The sequence below is a fragment of the Aquila chrysaetos genome, unplaced genomic scaffold (assembly GCF_900496995.4).
Source record: "Aquila chrysaetos chrysaetos unplaced genomic scaffold, bAquChr1.4, whole genome shotgun sequence".
NCBI lineage: Eukaryota > Metazoa > Chordata > Aves > Accipitriformes > Accipitridae > Aquila > Aquila chrysaetos.
The window spans coordinates 17,144-32,831 of NW_024470418.1; the positions used below are offsets into that span (position 1 = coordinate 17,144).

The window sequence follows — 15,688 nt, forward strand, 5'->3', positions numbered from 1 at the left end:
ACCCCCCCCCCCCCCCCGAGGTTTTGTGTGTGTGTGTGTCCCCACCAGCAGCAGACGGCATCACCGCAGCGAGATGCCACCTCCTGCCCTTCGTCCCCCACCCCAGGGACACACACACACCCCCCCCTGTGGCTGCCCCCCCCCCACTTTTGACACCCCCCTAACCCCCCCCCCGGCCCCCCCCCCTCGCTGTCAGCAGCAGCAATAAAGCATCTTCCTGCACCTCCTCGCTTTTATCCACACGCAGCGGGGAGGAGGGGATGGGGGGGTGACAGCGGGGACAATAGCTGCCATTGGCATGGCCAGACAGGCAGCTGGAGGGGGGGGGACACAGACAGACAGATGGATAAAACCCCCCCCCCCCCTTTTTGTTTTTTAGAAGTTGGGTTTGTGCTTCTTGAGCTCGACCATGAGGTGGTGGATGTTGATGAGCTCGGCGCGGGCGGGCAGGGAGCGGAGGGGGGGGCTGCGCCAGCACCTTGTGGAACCGGTGGTAATATTGGATCAGCTGCGTCAAAGCACCCTAGGGAGAGGGCCGAGGCGGGGGTTTAAGGTGGGGGGGGGGGGGGGCGTTAGGAACCTCCCCCCCCCCTTCCCCAAAATCCCCCGGATCCCACCTGGATGATGCCGGTGCCGTTTTTGAAGTTGCTGAAGGAACGCATGACGTCCTGACTGAGCGACTCCACCGCCGCCTTCCAGGTGCTGGAAAAACCTCGAGCCAGTTGCGTTACGCGGGCTGAGGAGGTTGAGGGGGGGAGATGTATAAAAATTGAGGACCCCCCCCTTCTCCCTTTCAGGGTGGGGGTCCCTAAAATTCACATTTTGGGGGGGACTTCCCCCCCTTTCTTACCCTCCTCCCCGCGCAGCCGTTCCAGCTGCCCTTTCTCTAGCAGTGCCTCGGCCTCCTTAACGAAGGCAATCATCCCGCCGAAGGGGGGGGGAGAGGATCTCCTCGATGAATTCCTGCAGGAGGTGGGGGGGGGGGGTGAAGGTGACACCTCCCCCCACCCCAAGGTGTCACCCTAAAATTGGGGGAGCCCCAAAAATAGAAAGGGGGGGGGGGCTTTTACCTGGGTACGGGCAGAGAGTAGCTGCTGGAAGCCCTCCACCTCTTTGCTCTCCTCCACCGCCCGCTCCTGGAAGCGAGATGGGGGGGAACGACACACGGAGGTTTTGAGGCCCCCCTTAAATTTGGGGGGGCCCCCCTGGGTTTTTTTGGGGGGGGGGGGGGCATGTTCGTTACCATGAGGACGCCCAGCATCATGTCGTAGTTGTTAATGAGGAAGATGAGCTGCTCCTTGCGGGAAGAGAACTCAGCCGCCACGCGCAGCACAAAGTTTTCCACTTCCACCTTGTGGGGGGGGGGAATGGGACACGAGGGGGGGGTTGAAGGGGGTCTCCAACACTCCTGGGTCCCCCCTGAAGTTTGGGGGGGCGGGGTGTCCCCCCAATACCTGGAGTTGCCCCAGCAGCGCGTGGGTCTTCTCGTTAGGGAAGGTCTGGTTGATGCTGACGATGGCGGAGGAGAACTCGGCGTAGCGACGGGTGATCTGGGGGCGGGTTGGGGGTGCGAGGTGAGGGGGGGGGGATACTGGGAGGACCCCAGAATCCACCCCCCCGCATCGCCCTCCCCATACGTAGTGAGGTCGGGTGTCGAGGAACCCCAACTTTTGGGGGTCGGTGCTCTGGATGCTCTGGATGTTCAGCTCCAGGATGTGCTTGAAGCGAGGCCACAGGATGTCCAGTAGCGTGTCCCAGTACCTGGGCGGTGGGGGACACACACACACAGATTTGGGGGGGTCCCTGCAGGATTTTTGGGGTGCCCCCCGGTGGGTGCGTTGTCCCCCCCACTCACTTATCGACGGCGGGGATGTTGCGCTTGGCCATGATGGCTTTGAAGCGCAGGACGATGTGGATGCAGAGGAAGATGGCGATGCTGTCGTAGCAATCGCAGACGTACGCTTCCATGTGCTTCTATGGTTTTTTTGCGGGGGGGAACAGAGACAGACGGACACGTCAGCCAGTGGCTTTGCGGGCCCCCCCCAAAACCCTACGGCACTCCCCCCCCCAAAAAAAAAACTCACCAGGAACATGGTCAAGGTCTTTCCCATGACAGCGTTGAAAAGATCTTGGGCGCTGGGACCCGTCACCATGAAAAAGTCGCAGAGGAACAAATACTCGCGGCAACTGTTATCCAGGAGAGCGTAGTGCTGGCTGCGGAACAGTGACTCGAAGGGGTACTATGGATGGACAGAGGGACAGACAGAGATCAGGACACCCCCCCCGGGGGCCCCCCCCGCCCCGTAATTCCCTCCTCATAACTCACCTGCACGTCGCTCTTTTGGGCGGCGTGGGGGACGATGATGGGACCCTCCAGCTCGGCCGCCCCGATGACGCTGCCCCGGTTGCCCAGAGTGAAGACGGTGTTGCGGTTTTTCAGCGAGGGCTTGGAAAAAAAACGTGATGGGGGGGCAGAAATGACACAATAACGGGGGTCAAGGCAATAACGGGGTGTCCCCAGCCTCCTCCCCCTCCTCCCCCCCCCAAAACCTCTCCCCTGTCGTCATCCCATCCCCCACGAGCCCCAGGATATCTTTTTTGGCCGTGTCCTCCACGCCCATGAGATCGTCCTTCTCGGCCACCTCCTCGTACTGCGGGGGACAAAACGGAGGGGAGTCAGCACCCAAAACACGGCCCCCGGTGTCCCCAACACGTCCCCCAGCCCCCCAAACCCCACCTGGATCTTCATGAGGCGGCTGGTGTAAGATTTGAAGTAGGAGAGATAAATCTTGCTCATGGTGTCCACGTACTGCTCCCGCAGCTCCTGCGCCACCGTCCGCTCGTTGCCCAGCAGGAACTGGTAGAAGAACCTGCTCGGGGCAAGGGGAGAAGTTGGGGTACCCCCCCCCTGCACCCCCATTTTCTTCCCTGATTCCCCCCCTAACACCTCACCTGTACTTCAACAAGGCATTTTGGGGGATCTGGTAGTTGGTCATGGGCTTGCGGAAGGAGTAAATCTTCTGCAGGACGAACTCCCGGATCTTGGTGACGGCCTGGGGGGGGCACAGGGATGGGTTGGGGGATGCTGAGGGGTCCCCTGGGTGCTGGGGGGGGTCCCTTGGGTGCTGGTTGGGGTGTCCTCACCTTAATCTTGAGCTTCTCCAGGACGTGCTGGACATCGGCACAGGCCACGGTCTCCCTGAATGCCTGTTCCTTCACCGAGTTGATTTTCCCGTTCAGCTCCTGCAGCTGCTCCAGGAATTCCGGCTCCGTCACCGGCGCCTCCAGGATGGTGCTACGAGGTGACAGAAAGGTGACACGGGGCCACGGAGGTGACAAGAGACCTCTTTCGTCCCCCGGATCCCACCTGATCATGGCGGCGGGGACGACCAGCTCATCCAGGAGCTGGCCCAGCTGCTGCCGTACGGCCCGGCGGTTCTTCAGCCGCAAATTCATGGCCACCGACTGCTCTTGTAACGTCCGGATCTCGGAGCTGATGCTGCTCAGGTCGCATTGGAAAGCGCTCAGCATCTGTTCCATGCGCTGGTGGGGGGGACACACGACACAACGAGGGGTCAGGGGACGCCTTGGGGACATGGGGAGGGGGGGGATGGACACGGAGACGGGGACACCCCGTCCCAGCTCTCACCTCCAGGATGGCGTCGCAAGCGGTGATCTGATTGTGCAGCGAGGCGATGTTCTCGCTCTCTTTGATGTCTGCGGGGGCGGGTAAAGGATGTGGGGACACGTTGAGGACACACGGGGGACACTGTGTGTCCCCCCTAGCTGACAGCCACCTCCCCCCTCCACGGCCCCCCCCCAAAACAAGGATACAGTCGTGGATGGAAGCGCGCTCGACCTCTTGCAGCTCCAGCTCCACCTGCTTGGAATACTGCTGCAGGTCCACGCCCTACAGGGGACAGCTGCGTCACTGGGGGGGGGGGGGACACGCTGGGGGGGCTGGGGACGCTATGGGGTAGGGTGTTTGGGGGGGGGGGGGGAGCAAGAGCCACTCACCGTCTTCAGGGCCTCCTGCACCAACGCGTCCTCCAGGTTGGCCTGGATGTGAACTGGGGGCGGGGATTTATTTTTTGAGGGGGGGATGACATGACAGTGGCTGGATGTCCCCACTGTCCCTACGTCAGCCCCCTAACCGATCCTTGCCCCCCCCCAGCATCATCTGTTCCCCATCATCCCCCCCCAAAACACCCCAGTGTCCCCCTCAGCTGTCCCCTCCCCCTTTCCTGTATCCCCATTTCCCCCCCCCCCCAGCTCCCCCAAAACACCCCCCCTGGCCCTCCCCTCCCATCACAGCTCCCCTGTGCCCCCCCATCACTGGTCCCTCATTTCCCCCCCCCCAATAACAGGTCCCCTGTGTGTCGTCGTCCCCATAACCGGTCCCCCCGGTGTCGCCCCCCCGCCATAACCGGTCCCCCCCGTTGTCCCCCACCGTCCACTTCATCCAACACCAGATCTTCCCCCCCCAGGTCCAGCTCGGGGTCGGGGGGGCCGGGGCCCAGTTCCGCCTCCAGCTCCGGTTCCAGCGGCGGCTCCGAGACTCGAACCTGCGACAAAGGGAACGGCTCAACCCGGCCCGGGACCCCCCCGGGGACCCCCAAACCCCCCCCGGGACCCCCAAACCCCCCCCGGTATTCCCCCACCCCCGGTTCTACCTCCATCCCCGCCGCCATGACAGCCTGCCTCTGTCACGTGACGGGTGCTCCCCCGCTCCCCGGCCCGGCGCGCTGACGTCACTTCCGCTTTCTTTCCCAAAGGAGCCGGCGGGAGGAGGAGGCCGCAGCCATGGTGGGTGCCGGTGGTTATCGGCCGTCATCGGGGCCAGGGGGGAGGGAGAGAGCGGCGGGGAGGGAGCGGGGAGAAGCGAGGGGATACGGGGGAGCGGGGGAGGAGGGATGGAGGCGGCGGCGGGAAGAGATGGCAGCGGTTGTGTGGCCGGACACACCCCCCCCCCCCCTTCCTCCCCGGTGGCGGCCATGTCAGCCCCGGTGGCCAACCCCACGCCCCCCGTGACCGTGTTTCCCCCCCCCCGGTGACCGTGTCCGCGTGTCCCCCCAGTCTCTCGTCATCCCCGAGAAGTTCCAGCACATCCTGCGTGTCCTCAACACCAACATCGATGGGCGCCGGAAAATCGCTTTTGCCATCACCGCCATCAAGGTGAGGGGACACCGGAGGGGTGGGATACGAGGCGGGGGGGGGGGGGATGACACGGTGACGTGACGACCCCCCCACACTTTTTGTCGCGTGTGTGTTTTGTCCCCCCAGGGCGTGGGACGCCGCTACGCCCACGTGGTGCTGCGCAAAGCCGACATCGACCTCACCAAGCGAGCGGGCGAGCTGACCGAGGACGAGGTGAGAGGGTTGGCAGGGGACAGGGACATTTCTTGGGGGGTTGGGGACATTTCTTGGGGGGTTGGGGGCATCTCCAGGGGGGCTGGGGACATTTCTAGGAGCTTGCAGATATCTCTAGGGGCTTGGGAACATTTCTAAGGGGGTTGGGGATGTTTCTAGGTAACTTGGGGATATCTAGAGGGCTTGGGGATGTGTCTAGGGAGGTTGGGGATATTTCTGGGGCTTGGGGACATTTCTGGAGGGTTTGGGGCATCTCTAGGTGGGTTGGGGACATTTTTAGGGGGGTTCAGGGCATTTCTAGGGGGCTTGGGGACATCTCAGGGAGTTTGGGGACATCTCTAGCGGGTTGGGGATATTTCTAGGGAGGTTGGGGACAACTCTGGGGGTGTTGGGGACATGTCTAGGGGGGTTCAGGGCATCTCTAGGGGGCTTTGGGGACATTTCTAGGGAGGTTGGGAACATCTCTAGGGATTTGGGGACATCTCTAGGAACTTGGGGATATCTGTAGGGGTTTGGGGACACCTCTGGGGGGTTTGGGGCATCTAGGGGGCTTGGGGACATCTCGGGGGGGGCTGGGGACATCTCTAGGGAAGTTGGAGACATCTCTGGGGGGGTGTCCCCCCACCCTGTCCCCCCCAGGTGGAGCGGGTCATCACCATCATGCAGAACCCCCGGCAGTACAAAATCCCCGACTGGTTCCTCAACCGGCAGAAAGACGTGAAAGACGGGAAGTACAGCCAGGTGAGGGGGGGGGACACACGTGGAACACCCCCCCGGGTGTCCCCCAATGTCCCTTGATGTCCCCTAATGTGTCGCCGTGTCCCCCCTGCAGGTCTTGGCCAACGGCTTGGATAATAAGCTGCGAGAGGATTTGGAGCGGTTGAAGAAAATCCGGGCGCATCGGGGACTGCGACACTTCTGGGGGTGAGTGGGGGGCTTGGGGACACCGGGGGGGGGGCTTGGGGACACGGGGGGGGGCTTGGGGACACCGCGGGGGGTGGGAACACGGGGAGTGGTGACACTAGGGGGGAATGGGGTCCTTGAGACCGCTGTTGTGTCGTGTGTCGCCCCATGTGCGAGGGGCTGGGGCACTTCTGGAGGTGAAGGGGGCGGATTTGGGGACATGGGACACAAAGAGGGAGGGAGGTGACACTGGTGACACGTCCCTCGTGTGTTGTCGCCCCCCCCCCCCCCAGGCTGCGCGTGCGAGGACAGCACACCAAGACCACCGGCCGGCGGGGCCGCACCGTCGGCGTCTCCAAGAAGAAGTGACGGGGGCGGGGGAGGAATAAAAGTGACGTTGGTGGTGACAGAGGTGTCCCCTGTGTGCGTGTGTGGCTTCGCACGAGGACGGGGGGGGCTTCGCACGAGGACGGGGTGGGGGCTCGCAGGAGGAGGGGGGCTTGTGTGAGGATGGGGCCTCACGAGGATGAGGGCTCAGAGGAGGGAGAGTCGTGGGAAGACAGAGACCCCGTCAAAGGATGTGGCCTTGCACGAGGATGTGGCCTCGCACGAGGATGGGGCCTCAGGAAGTTGGAGCCTTCACGGGAGAGCAGGGCTTCGCACGGGGACAGGGAGGGTCTTTGCACAAGGATGGGACCTTGCACAAGGGGTTTCGGCCCTGGGGCTGGTGCTTTTGCACCAGGGCGAGGTCTTGCACGAGGACGAGGCTTTGCACGAGGACGGACTGTCGGATGAGAACTGGGCTCCCCGTGGGGGCGGGGCTTCGGGAGGTGGACAACACCTTGCACGAGGATGGTGCCTTGCACGACGACGGGCGTCGCACGAGGACTTTGCACGAGGATGGGGCTTTGCACGACGACGGGGCCTTGCCTGCCCGCTGTACAAGGGCAGCCAGGCCTCGGGGGGCGGGGCAGTGGTGTGCAAGCCCCGCCCCTTTGCCTCGAGTGTGCAAGCCCCGCCCACCCGCTGCCACGCGTGTGCTATGGAGCTGCCGTCCGCCCAGCTGCCCTCAACAAACATGGCGGCGTCGGCTTCCACCCCTAGTTGCCCTCAACAAACGTGGCCGCCGCCCCGCCCTCGCTGCCCTCAACCAACATGGCGGCGCCGCCTCACCCTTGCCCTCCTCCAACATGGCGGCGCCGGCTTCACCCCTTCCGCCGCGCCTCTGCGTTCTGATTGGCCGCGCTCTTCCTTCCCTGTCTTCTGATTGGTCGCCACGCCGGAAAGGGCGGGGAGGGAGATCGCACATGGCGGCGGCGGCGGCAGCGGCAGCAAACGGCGGGAGATCCCGCACCCTTCACCGACGGCAACGGGCCGGGCCGGGCCCCGCCGCCTCCGCCAGCCATGGCGGGGGACGGGGAGACACCGGCAGCGTGTCCGGGGTAGGGCGGGGGACTCCGGGAGGGGGATCCCGCTGCGGGAAAAGGGGAATTCGGGGGGGGGTTCGGTACCGGGGGGGGGGGTTCCCGGTGCGTCTCCCCCCCCCGGTACCAGGCCTCTCTCTCTCTCCACAGAGGAAGGACCCGTTCCCCGGGCCCGCCCCGCTGCCCCGGCCCAGGGTGAAGCGGTTCCTGCGGGGGACGAAGGAGAAAGCGGTGAGAACGGGGGACGGGGAACCGGAGCCCCGGGGACGAGAACCGGAGCCCCGGGGGGGGGGAACCGGAGCCCCGGGGGGGTCTAGAGGGGAATTGGAGGGGGGGGGAAGATATTGGGGTGAGGGAGGTGTCAGGGGGGCTGGGGGAGGGATTGGGGGGGGCCCTGGGGAAGGAGCTGTTGGGGTGGAGGTTTGGGGGGGGCTCTGGGGGTGGATATTGGCGGGGGGGGGTGTCCCCACCTCACGGTGTGTCCTCCCCCCCCCCCCCCCGCCAGCCCCGGGCCAAAAGCCAGCGCCTGCGGTGGCACCTGAAGCTGTCGGGGCAGCGGGAGGAAGCGGCGGCCGCCCGGGCGGCTCGGTTGGACCTGCTGCTCCCCGAGGAGCCGGGGTGAGTCCCCTGTGTCCCCCCCCCAGTGTCACCTGTGTCCCCCTCTGCCCTACTTTGTACCCTCCCCCCCCCCCCACCTTCAATGTCCCCCCCCCAGATTCCTGGAGGCCGACCCTGGCGAGGACACCTGCACCGTCACCCAAGGGGACATCGCTGAGGCCGTGGACATCGCCAGCGCCGCTAAGGTGGGACGGGGACGCAGCAAGGCGGGGGGGGACGACACATTGGCGGGGGGTCTCACCCCCTTCCTCTCCCTTTCCCGCAGCACTTTGACCTGAGGTTGGAACAGTTCGGGCCGTACCGGCTGGATTACACCCGCAACGGGCGGTGAGTTGTGCTGGGTCGGGGTGTCCTCCCCCTTGTCACCCCTCCTTGTCACCTCCTGTCCCCTCCTTGTCCCGCAGGCACCTTCTGCTGGGGGGCCGACGGGGCCACGTGGCCGCCATGGATTGGCAGACGAAGGCGCTGATGTGCGAGATCAACGTGATGGAGACGGTGACAGATGTGGCGTGAGTGTGCACGGAGCCGCGGCGGTGGCGTCGCACCGTGAGCGTGCGGAGCCGGGAACGTGTGGGCGTAAGCTGCGGCGCGTGCGAGTGTGGAAAGCCGGGGATGCGCGTGCAAAGCTCTGTGCGCAGCGCCCGGCGTGTGCGTGCAAGCGAACCCGTTGCTTGCGCCACGTTGGGCGCTCGCGTGCAAAGCCCCAGTCAGGGATGTGCGTGCAAAGCTCCTTGTGCTGCGCACGTGTGTGCAGACCCCCACGTGCAGGCGTGCGAACCCGTCGCACGTGCCAGGTGCAGCACCACGCGCACGTGTGCAAACCCCTTGCGTGTCCCGTGTGCCGCGCTGTGCACCCGCGTGCAAACCCCTTGCGTGTCCCGCGTGCCGCGCTGTGCGCCCACCTGCAAATCCTCCGTGTCACGTTGTGCACCCACGCGCAAACCCTGCTTGCGCAGCGCCGTGCACGTGCGTGCAAACCTCACGTGCAGAGTCGCGGACGTGAGCGCAAACCCATTACGTGTCCCGCGTGCAAATCCCGTCTTTGTGCCGCACCGTGCGCCCACTCGCAAACCCCCACGTGCAGAGCGAGAGACGCGTCTGCAAACCCCTTGCGTGGCCCGTGTGCTGCGCCGTGCACCCACGTGCAAACCCTTTGCACGTGCCGCGCTGCGCCCACGCCCGCAAACCCCTTGCATCTCGCCTGCCCCACGCGCAGCCCCGTGCAACCCTCGTCCCTTGTGCGTGTCCCCCACCGTGTCCCCCCCACCCGTGTCCCCCCCGCAGGTGGCTGCACACGGAGACGCTGCTGGCGGTGGCCCAGCGCCGGTGGCTCCACGTTTACGACAACCAAGGGCTGGAACTCAACTGCCTCAAGAGTTTTCCCCGGCGTTTTACAGCTCCAATTCCTGCCTTACCATTTCCTCTTGGCCACCGCGGTGGGTGCCCGCCGGGACGCCGGGGTCCTCGGCAGGGTGGGGGTCAGGGAGGGGGTGGGGGGGGTTTTGTTGGGGGTGGGAAGGTCCTGATGATCTTTTTTTCTCTCTTTTTGCAGAACGACAAAGGGTTTTTGCAATATCTGGATATTTCGGTGGGGAAGGAGGTGGCCGCGCTTTGCACCCGGGGTGGGCGTTTGGCCGTTATGGCACAGAATCCGGCTAATGCCATCATCCACCTGGGTCACAGCAACGGTAAGACCACCCCCCTCCCAAAAAAAAAAAACCAACCCGGGGGGGGTGTCTTTAACTCTCTCCCTCCCTTAAATCACATCCTTGTCCCCAGGGACAGTGACGTTGTGGAGTCCCACTGTGTCGGAGCCGCTGGTGCGGATGCTTTGCCACCGCGGTGCCCTGCGGGCGCTCGCCGTCGATCCCACTGGCACGTGAGCACCGGGAAACGTTTTGAGGGGGGGACACCCAATCTTATAGCTAACGAGGACCGACGTGTCACTTTTTTGTGTGTGTGTGTCCCCCCCACTTATTTCTTTTCCCAGGTACATGGCGTCGGCGGGGCTGGACCGCAAACTGCGGCTGTTCGACCTGCGGACGTACCGGGTGCTGCAGGAGCTGGTGCTGCCGCAGGGCGCCGGGCACCTCGCCTTCAGCCAACGCGGGCTGCTGGCAGCCGCCTGCGGTGACCTAGTACAGGTAGGACCCCCCCCCAACATCCCCCTGATTTGTTCCCCTCCTATGACCCCCCTAAAAATGTATGTCCCCCCCAAAAAAACCAAGGTGTACAAGGGAGTGGGGAAGGAGGTGCCGCCCCAACCGTATCTCTGCCATCGCCCGCCCCGGCCACCCCACGGGCTTCGCTTCTGCCCCTTCGAGGACGTCCTCGGTGCCGGCCACGGTCACGGTTTTACCAGCATTTTGGTGCCAGGTAGGGTGGCCCCCACCCAAGGGTCTCAAAAGTGTGTGTGTGTGTGGGGGGAATATGTTTCTGGACACCCCACCCACCCCTTATCCCCCCCCCGCCGCCGTCTAGGTGCCGGTGAAGCCAATTTTGACGCGTTGGAGAACAATCCCTATCGCAGCCGGCGGCAGCGGCAGGAGTGGGAGGTGAAGGCGCTGCTGGAAAAGGTAATTTGGGGGGGGGGGACCCCCCAAAACTGCTGAGGGGGGGCCAAAAGTGCAGCTGACCCCCAAACCTTTTGCTGATTCCCTAAATCACCGCTGATCTCCTTAAACTGCTGGTGATTCCCCCAAATGGCTACTGAACCCCCCCAAATGGCTACTGAGCCCCCCTAAAACTGCTGCTGACCCCCCCCCAAGCTCCTGGGGGGGGCCCCAAACATCCTGCTGCCCCCTCCAATCCTACTTCTGACCCCCCAAACCGCTGGTGACTCCCCCTAAAACTACTGCAGATGACCCCCAAAATGTAGCTGACCCCCCCCCCCAAATCTCCTGCCCCCCCCAAACTCACCACTGACACCCCCCCCAGGTCCCGGCGGAGCTGATCACACTGGATCCGACCCAGCTGGGACACGTGGACACGGCCAGCTTGCAGCAGAAACGGGAGGAGCGGATCCAGCGCCTGGTACCCGGAGGGGAGGGGTTTGATCTCTATTTTGGGGTACAGCCCCCCCTCAACCCCAGCTAATCCCCCCCGCCTTGTATTTTTGCCCCCCCCCCCAGGGTTTCGACCCCCAGGCCAAGGCCAAATTCAAACCGCGGCGACGGGCGAAGGGCAACAACCTCCTGCACCGCAAGCGGAAGGTGGCCCACGAGGAGCAGCGGGTGCGTGTTGGAGACCCCCCCCCCTCCATGAACCCCCAAATAATTTGGGGGGCGGGAGCCACCCAGCTTCATTTTATTCCGCCCCCCCCCCCCACTTCCGCAGGCTGTTATCCGTCAGAGCGTGGAGCAGCGAGAGCAGGAGAAGAAGGGGAAGAAGAAGGAGAGGAGGAAGGGGGAGTCCTCCCCCCCACCAAAACGTGGGGCCCTCGACCGCTTCAAGAAATAATTTGGGGGGGGGGACACACAACACCCACTATGGGGGTCCTCAGGGTGCTGTTGTGTCCCCCCCCGGCTTGGGGGTCCCCAGTGTGTGTGTGTCCCCAACTTGGGGGTCCCTGGGGTGTCCCCCACTATGGGGGTCCCCTACACCCCCCTGCCCTGCACACTCTGGGGGTCCCCAACGTGACCCCCCCATTATTAAAGTCTCTCTGCCGAGCCCCTGCTGTCCCTGTGTGTCCCCGTCCGTCCGTCCCCCAAAAAAAGCCAAGTGCCACCGCTGGTGTCACCAGCCCCGTCGCATTTATTGCCCGCTGGGGACGGGGACGCTGCAGCCGTGGCGCCTGCCAACGCCGGGGGGGGGGGGGGGGGGGGGAGTGTGGGCAGCGCCGTGCGATGGCCTTGTCAGTCACCGTGCAACGGCCTTGTCACCATGCACTGTCCTCGTCCTCTTTGCACCACGGCTGAGGGCTTGCCGCGACGCAACGCTGCATCCCAGCGCTGCTGTGGCTCCTCCAACACGTGCGACGTCCCGTGCAACGTCCTCGTCGCACCGCAGCCGACTGCTTGCAGCGACACGATGTTGTTGCATCCTAGCATTGCTGCAGCTCCCTGAACGCGTGCAAGCCCTGTGCAACCTTGCCTTTGCACCATGGCTGATCACTTGCAGCAGTGCAATGGTGCATCCCAGTGGTGCAGCAGCTCCTCCAACACGTGCAACGTCCCGTACAATGGTCTCGTCCTCGTTGCACTGTAGCTGATCACTTGCAGTGACATGATGTTGCATCCCAGGGCTGCTGCAGCTCCTTGAACAAGTGCAAGCCCTGTGCTACATCCTTGTCCTTGCTGCACCACGGCTGATCGCGTGCAGCAACACAACACTGCATCCCAGCACTGCTGCAGCTCCTCCAACACATGCAAGCCCTGTGCAATGTCCTTGTTGCACAGCAGCTGATCGCTGGCAGTGAGGCAATGCCGCATCCCAGCACTGCTGCGGCTCCTCCAACAAGTGCAACATCCCGTGCGATGTCCTTGTACTCTCTGCACTATGGCTGATGGTTTGCAGCAACGCAACGCTGCATCCCAGGGCTGCTGCAGCCTGTTGAACACAAGCAACGTCCTCGTCCTCTTTGCACCACAGCTGATAGCTTGCAGTGACATAATGTTTGCATCCCAGGGCTGCTGCAGCTCCTCCAACATGTGCAAGCCCTGTGCAACATCCTCATTTTTGCTGCACCGTGGCTGATTGCTTGCAGTGATGCAACGCTGCATCCCAGGGCTGCTACAGCTCCTTGAACACGTGCAACGTCCTCGTCCTCTTTGCGCCGCGGCTGATGGCTCACAGCAACACCACGCTGCATCCCAGCGCTGCTGCGGCTCCTCCAACACGTGCAAGCCCTGTACAACATCCTCGTTGTTGCTGCACCGTGGCTGATCGCTTGCAGTGACGCAACGCTGCGTCCCAGCGCTGCTGCAGCTTGTCAAACGTGCAAACCCCGTACAAAGTCCTCTTTGCACCACAGCTGATTGCTTGCAGCAACACAAGACTACATCCCAGGGCTGCTGCAGCTCCTTGAACATGTGCAAGCCCCATCCAAAATCCTCAACGGCGCTGCACCACGGCTGATTGCTTGCAGTGATGCAACGCTGCATCCCAGCGCTGCTGCAGCTCCTTGAACACTTGCAACGTCCTCGTCCTCTTTGCACCGCGGCTGATGGCTCGCAGCAACACAACGCTGCATCCCAGGGCTGCTGCAGCTCGTCAAAAACGTGCGAGCCCCATGCAACGTCCTCGTCCTCTTTGCACCGCGGCTGATGGCTCGCAGCAACACAACGCTGCATCCCAGGGCTGCTGCGGCTCGTCAAACACGCGCGAGCCCCATGCAACCTCCTCGTCCTCTTTGCACTGCAGCTGATTGCTTGCAGCGATGCTGCATCCCAGCGCTGCTGCAGCTCCTTGAACACGTGCAACGTCCTCGTCCTCTTTGCGCCGCGGCTGATGGCTCGCAGCAACACCACGCTGCATCCCAGCGCTGCTGCGGCTCCTCCAACACGTGCAAGCCCCGTGCGACGTCCTCGGCCTCGCCGCACCGTCACCCTCCCCGCTCACTGCCAAAGCCACTCGCCGACGGCCAGCGCCTTGCACCGCAGCACGCCCAACGCCCGTTGCAACGCGTTACAACCCCCCCCCCTCTCCTTGCAACAACCCCCAGACCCTCCGCAACTCCCCGGGGCCGAGCCCGTGGGAACTGAAGAGCACCTCGCCGTAACAGCACCCGTCCAAAGGGAAACGCGCCGATCCGGCCATCCGAGCCGAATGGCGGGGTGCCAAACCGGCTCGTTGGGCGCAAAGGCCCACCCAAACGTCCTCGGGGGTGACAAAAGGGACTCGGGGGGCCGCCGCCAGCACGGCCGCCGCCGCCTCCCCCGATAAGACGTACGCCGTGCCGCTGCAATAAAGGGGGAAGGCGGCGGCGGGATAAACGGCGACGGGGACGTGGTGACGACCGCGAGGGTCCCGTTGGGGTCGAACCCACCAATGGATCCGTCCCAGGTATAACCGTGGCGCTCGCCGGAAGGACGCTAAATAACTCGTTAAGGCCGGGAGGTTAACGAAGACGTCGTCGTCGGCTTTGAGGATGAAAGGGACGGCGGGACAACGGCTCGCCGCCCAACGTAGCAAAAACGCCGTTTTGCGCGTGAGGTTGGCGTAAGTGTCGGCGAAGGCGCCTTGCAGGAGGTCGCCGTGGCGGTGAGCTTCCGCTCGCACCGCCGGTTGTTCGGCCGGCACCGTCGGCACCCCCAGGACGAAGAGGGTGCGGGTGGGGAGCCCACCCGGTCGCCCGTCCCCCCCCCCCCCACGTTTCTCGGATGGCCTGGCGTCGAGCGGAGTGGGGACGGGGCGCTGGGCACCAGCACCAGGAGGAATGGGGGGGTCGGTCCGCAGCCGCGGGGGGAGAGGAGGATGGGGGGGGTCGTTGGTGAGGTCTGCGTCGTCCGCAAGGGCTGCGGCGCTTGCAGAGCTCGCGGAGTTTGCAACGCCGGCGTCGTTTGCGATGCCTGCATCCTTTGCTAAGCTTGCACCGTTTGCAATGTCTGCACCGTTTGCAATGCCTGCACCGTTTGCAATGCCCGCGTCCTTTGCAATGCCCGCGTCCTTTGCAACGCCTGCACCTTTTGCAACGCCCGCATCCTTTGCAACGCCCGCATCCTTTGCAACGCCTGCACCTTTTGCAACGCCTGCACCTTTTGCAACGCCTGCATCCTTTGCAACATCCGCATCCTTTGCAACGCCTGCACCTTTTGCAACGCCCGCATCCTTTGCAACACCCGCATCCTTTGCAACGCCTGCACCGTTTGCAAAGCTTGCACCATTTGCAAGACCCGCATCCTTCGCAAGACCTGCCTCAACTGCACCGCCTGCGCCCTTTGCAAAGCCTGCACCCCCCCACGCCCTCACCGCCCCCCCCCAAGCCCTCCTCCTCCCCCCCGCCCCCCCCTCCCCTTTCCCGCCAAACCGCCAGCCCGGCCGCCACCAGCTCCTCCCCCCACCCCCCTCCCCCCACCAGCGCGAGCCCCAGCAGCGCCAGCGCCAGCCCCGCCCCCCGCCCCGCCCCCCGCAGCCCCCCCCCGCCTCCTCCCACCGCCACATCCCGCTTACCGGGGGGGGTCCCTGACAGCCCCCCCCGGGAGCCCACGGGTGCGTAGAACCCGCGGGGTGACACGCGTGGGGGCAAAGTTCCTCGGGGGCGGAGCGGGAAGAGGCGAGGAGGGAGAGTGCGCCTGCGCGGCGCGCCGGGAGGGCGGGGCCAAAGGGGAGGGGGCGGGGCTGGGGAGAGGGAGGGGGCGTGGGTGTTGGGGAGAGGGGGTGTGGTAGTGGGGAGAGGGGCGTGGTGTTGGGGGAGAGGGGAGGGCGTGGGGGGC

General features: G+C 64.5%; 5 protein-coding genes across 7 annotated transcripts; 2 read left to right on the plus strand and 3 right to left on the minus strand.

Annotated features, from left to right (window-relative positions):
* Positions 1 to 214: 214 nt before the first annotated feature.
* VPS52 (VPS52 subunit of GARP complex) lies at positions 215 to 4,771 on the minus strand. The gene is given in 22 exon segments (XM_030007078.2): positions 215 to 465; positions 467 to 523; positions 618 to 736; positions 851 to 938; positions 940 to 963; positions 1,071 to 1,136; positions 1,244 to 1,351; positions 1,455 to 1,550; positions 1,638 to 1,761; positions 1,856 to 1,974; positions 2,085 to 2,240; positions 2,327 to 2,460; positions 2,594 to 2,651; positions 2,738 to 2,870; positions 2,953 to 3,053; positions 3,145 to 3,295; positions 3,368 to 3,543; positions 3,650 to 3,717; positions 3,835 to 3,910; positions 4,018 to 4,070; positions 4,451 to 4,565; positions 4,674 to 4,771. Coding segments are annotated over 22 exon segments (2,130 nt in total). The 5' UTR covers positions 4,692 to 4,771; the 3' UTR covers positions 215 to 375.
* On the plus strand, positions 4,714 to 6,682 carry RPS18 (ribosomal protein S18). Its single transcript, XM_030007081.1, has 6 exons — positions 4,714 to 4,806; positions 5,077 to 5,175; positions 5,284 to 5,370; positions 6,010 to 6,111; positions 6,203 to 6,294; positions 6,567 to 6,682. Exons 1-6 carry the CDS (start codon positions 4,804 to 4,806, stop codon positions 6,640 to 6,642), a joined length of 459 nt encoding a protein of 152 aa, XP_029862941.1. The 5' UTR covers positions 4,714 to 4,803; the 3' UTR covers positions 6,643 to 6,682.
* A 406-nt stretch (positions 6,683 to 7,088) lies between these two features.
* WDR46 (WD repeat domain 46) lies at positions 7,089 to 11,983 on the plus strand. The gene is given in 16 exon segments (XM_030007080.2): positions 7,089 to 7,715; positions 7,848 to 7,928; positions 8,203 to 8,315; positions 8,413 to 8,500; positions 8,581 to 8,642; positions 8,720 to 8,824; positions 9,600 to 9,702; positions 9,704 to 9,751; positions 9,868 to 10,003; positions 10,095 to 10,194; positions 10,306 to 10,459; positions 10,544 to 10,691; positions 10,797 to 10,891; positions 11,253 to 11,348; positions 11,447 to 11,548; positions 11,652 to 11,983. Coding segments are annotated over 16 exon segments (1,806 nt in total). The 5' UTR covers positions 7,089 to 7,463; the 3' UTR covers positions 11,775 to 11,983.
* Positions 11,984 to 12,050: 67 nt separating this feature from the next.
* LOC115338503 lies at positions 12,051 to 13,606 on the minus strand. Of its 3 annotated transcripts, none has more exons than XM_030007087.2 (2): positions 13,143 to 13,606; positions 12,051 to 12,863 (listed from the first exon to the last, which is right to left on the minus strand). In XM_030007087.2, exons 1-2 carry the CDS (start codon positions 13,604 to 13,606, stop codon positions 12,425 to 12,427), a joined length of 903 nt encoding a protein of 300 aa, XP_029862947.1. In that variant the 3' UTR covers positions 12,051 to 12,424. The 3 variants fall into 3 exon arrangements, with proteins under 3 accessions (XP_029862947.1, XP_029862945.1, XP_029862946.1); XM_030007085.2 differs by having other exon boundaries at positions 12,954 to 13,606; XM_030007086.2 differs by having other exon boundaries at positions 12,051 to 12,588; positions 12,689 to 13,606.
* On the minus strand, positions 12,051 to 15,416 carry B3GALT4 (beta-1,3-galactosyltransferase 4). Its single transcript, XM_030007076.2, has 2 exons — positions 15,317 to 15,416; positions 12,051 to 15,202 (listed from the first exon to the last, which is right to left on the minus strand). Exons 1-2 carry the CDS (start codon positions 15,414 to 15,416, stop codon positions 13,941 to 13,943), a joined length of 1,362 nt encoding a protein of 453 aa, XP_029862936.1. The 3' UTR covers positions 12,051 to 13,940.
* Between the last annotated feature and the right edge of the window lie 272 nt (positions 15,417 to 15,688).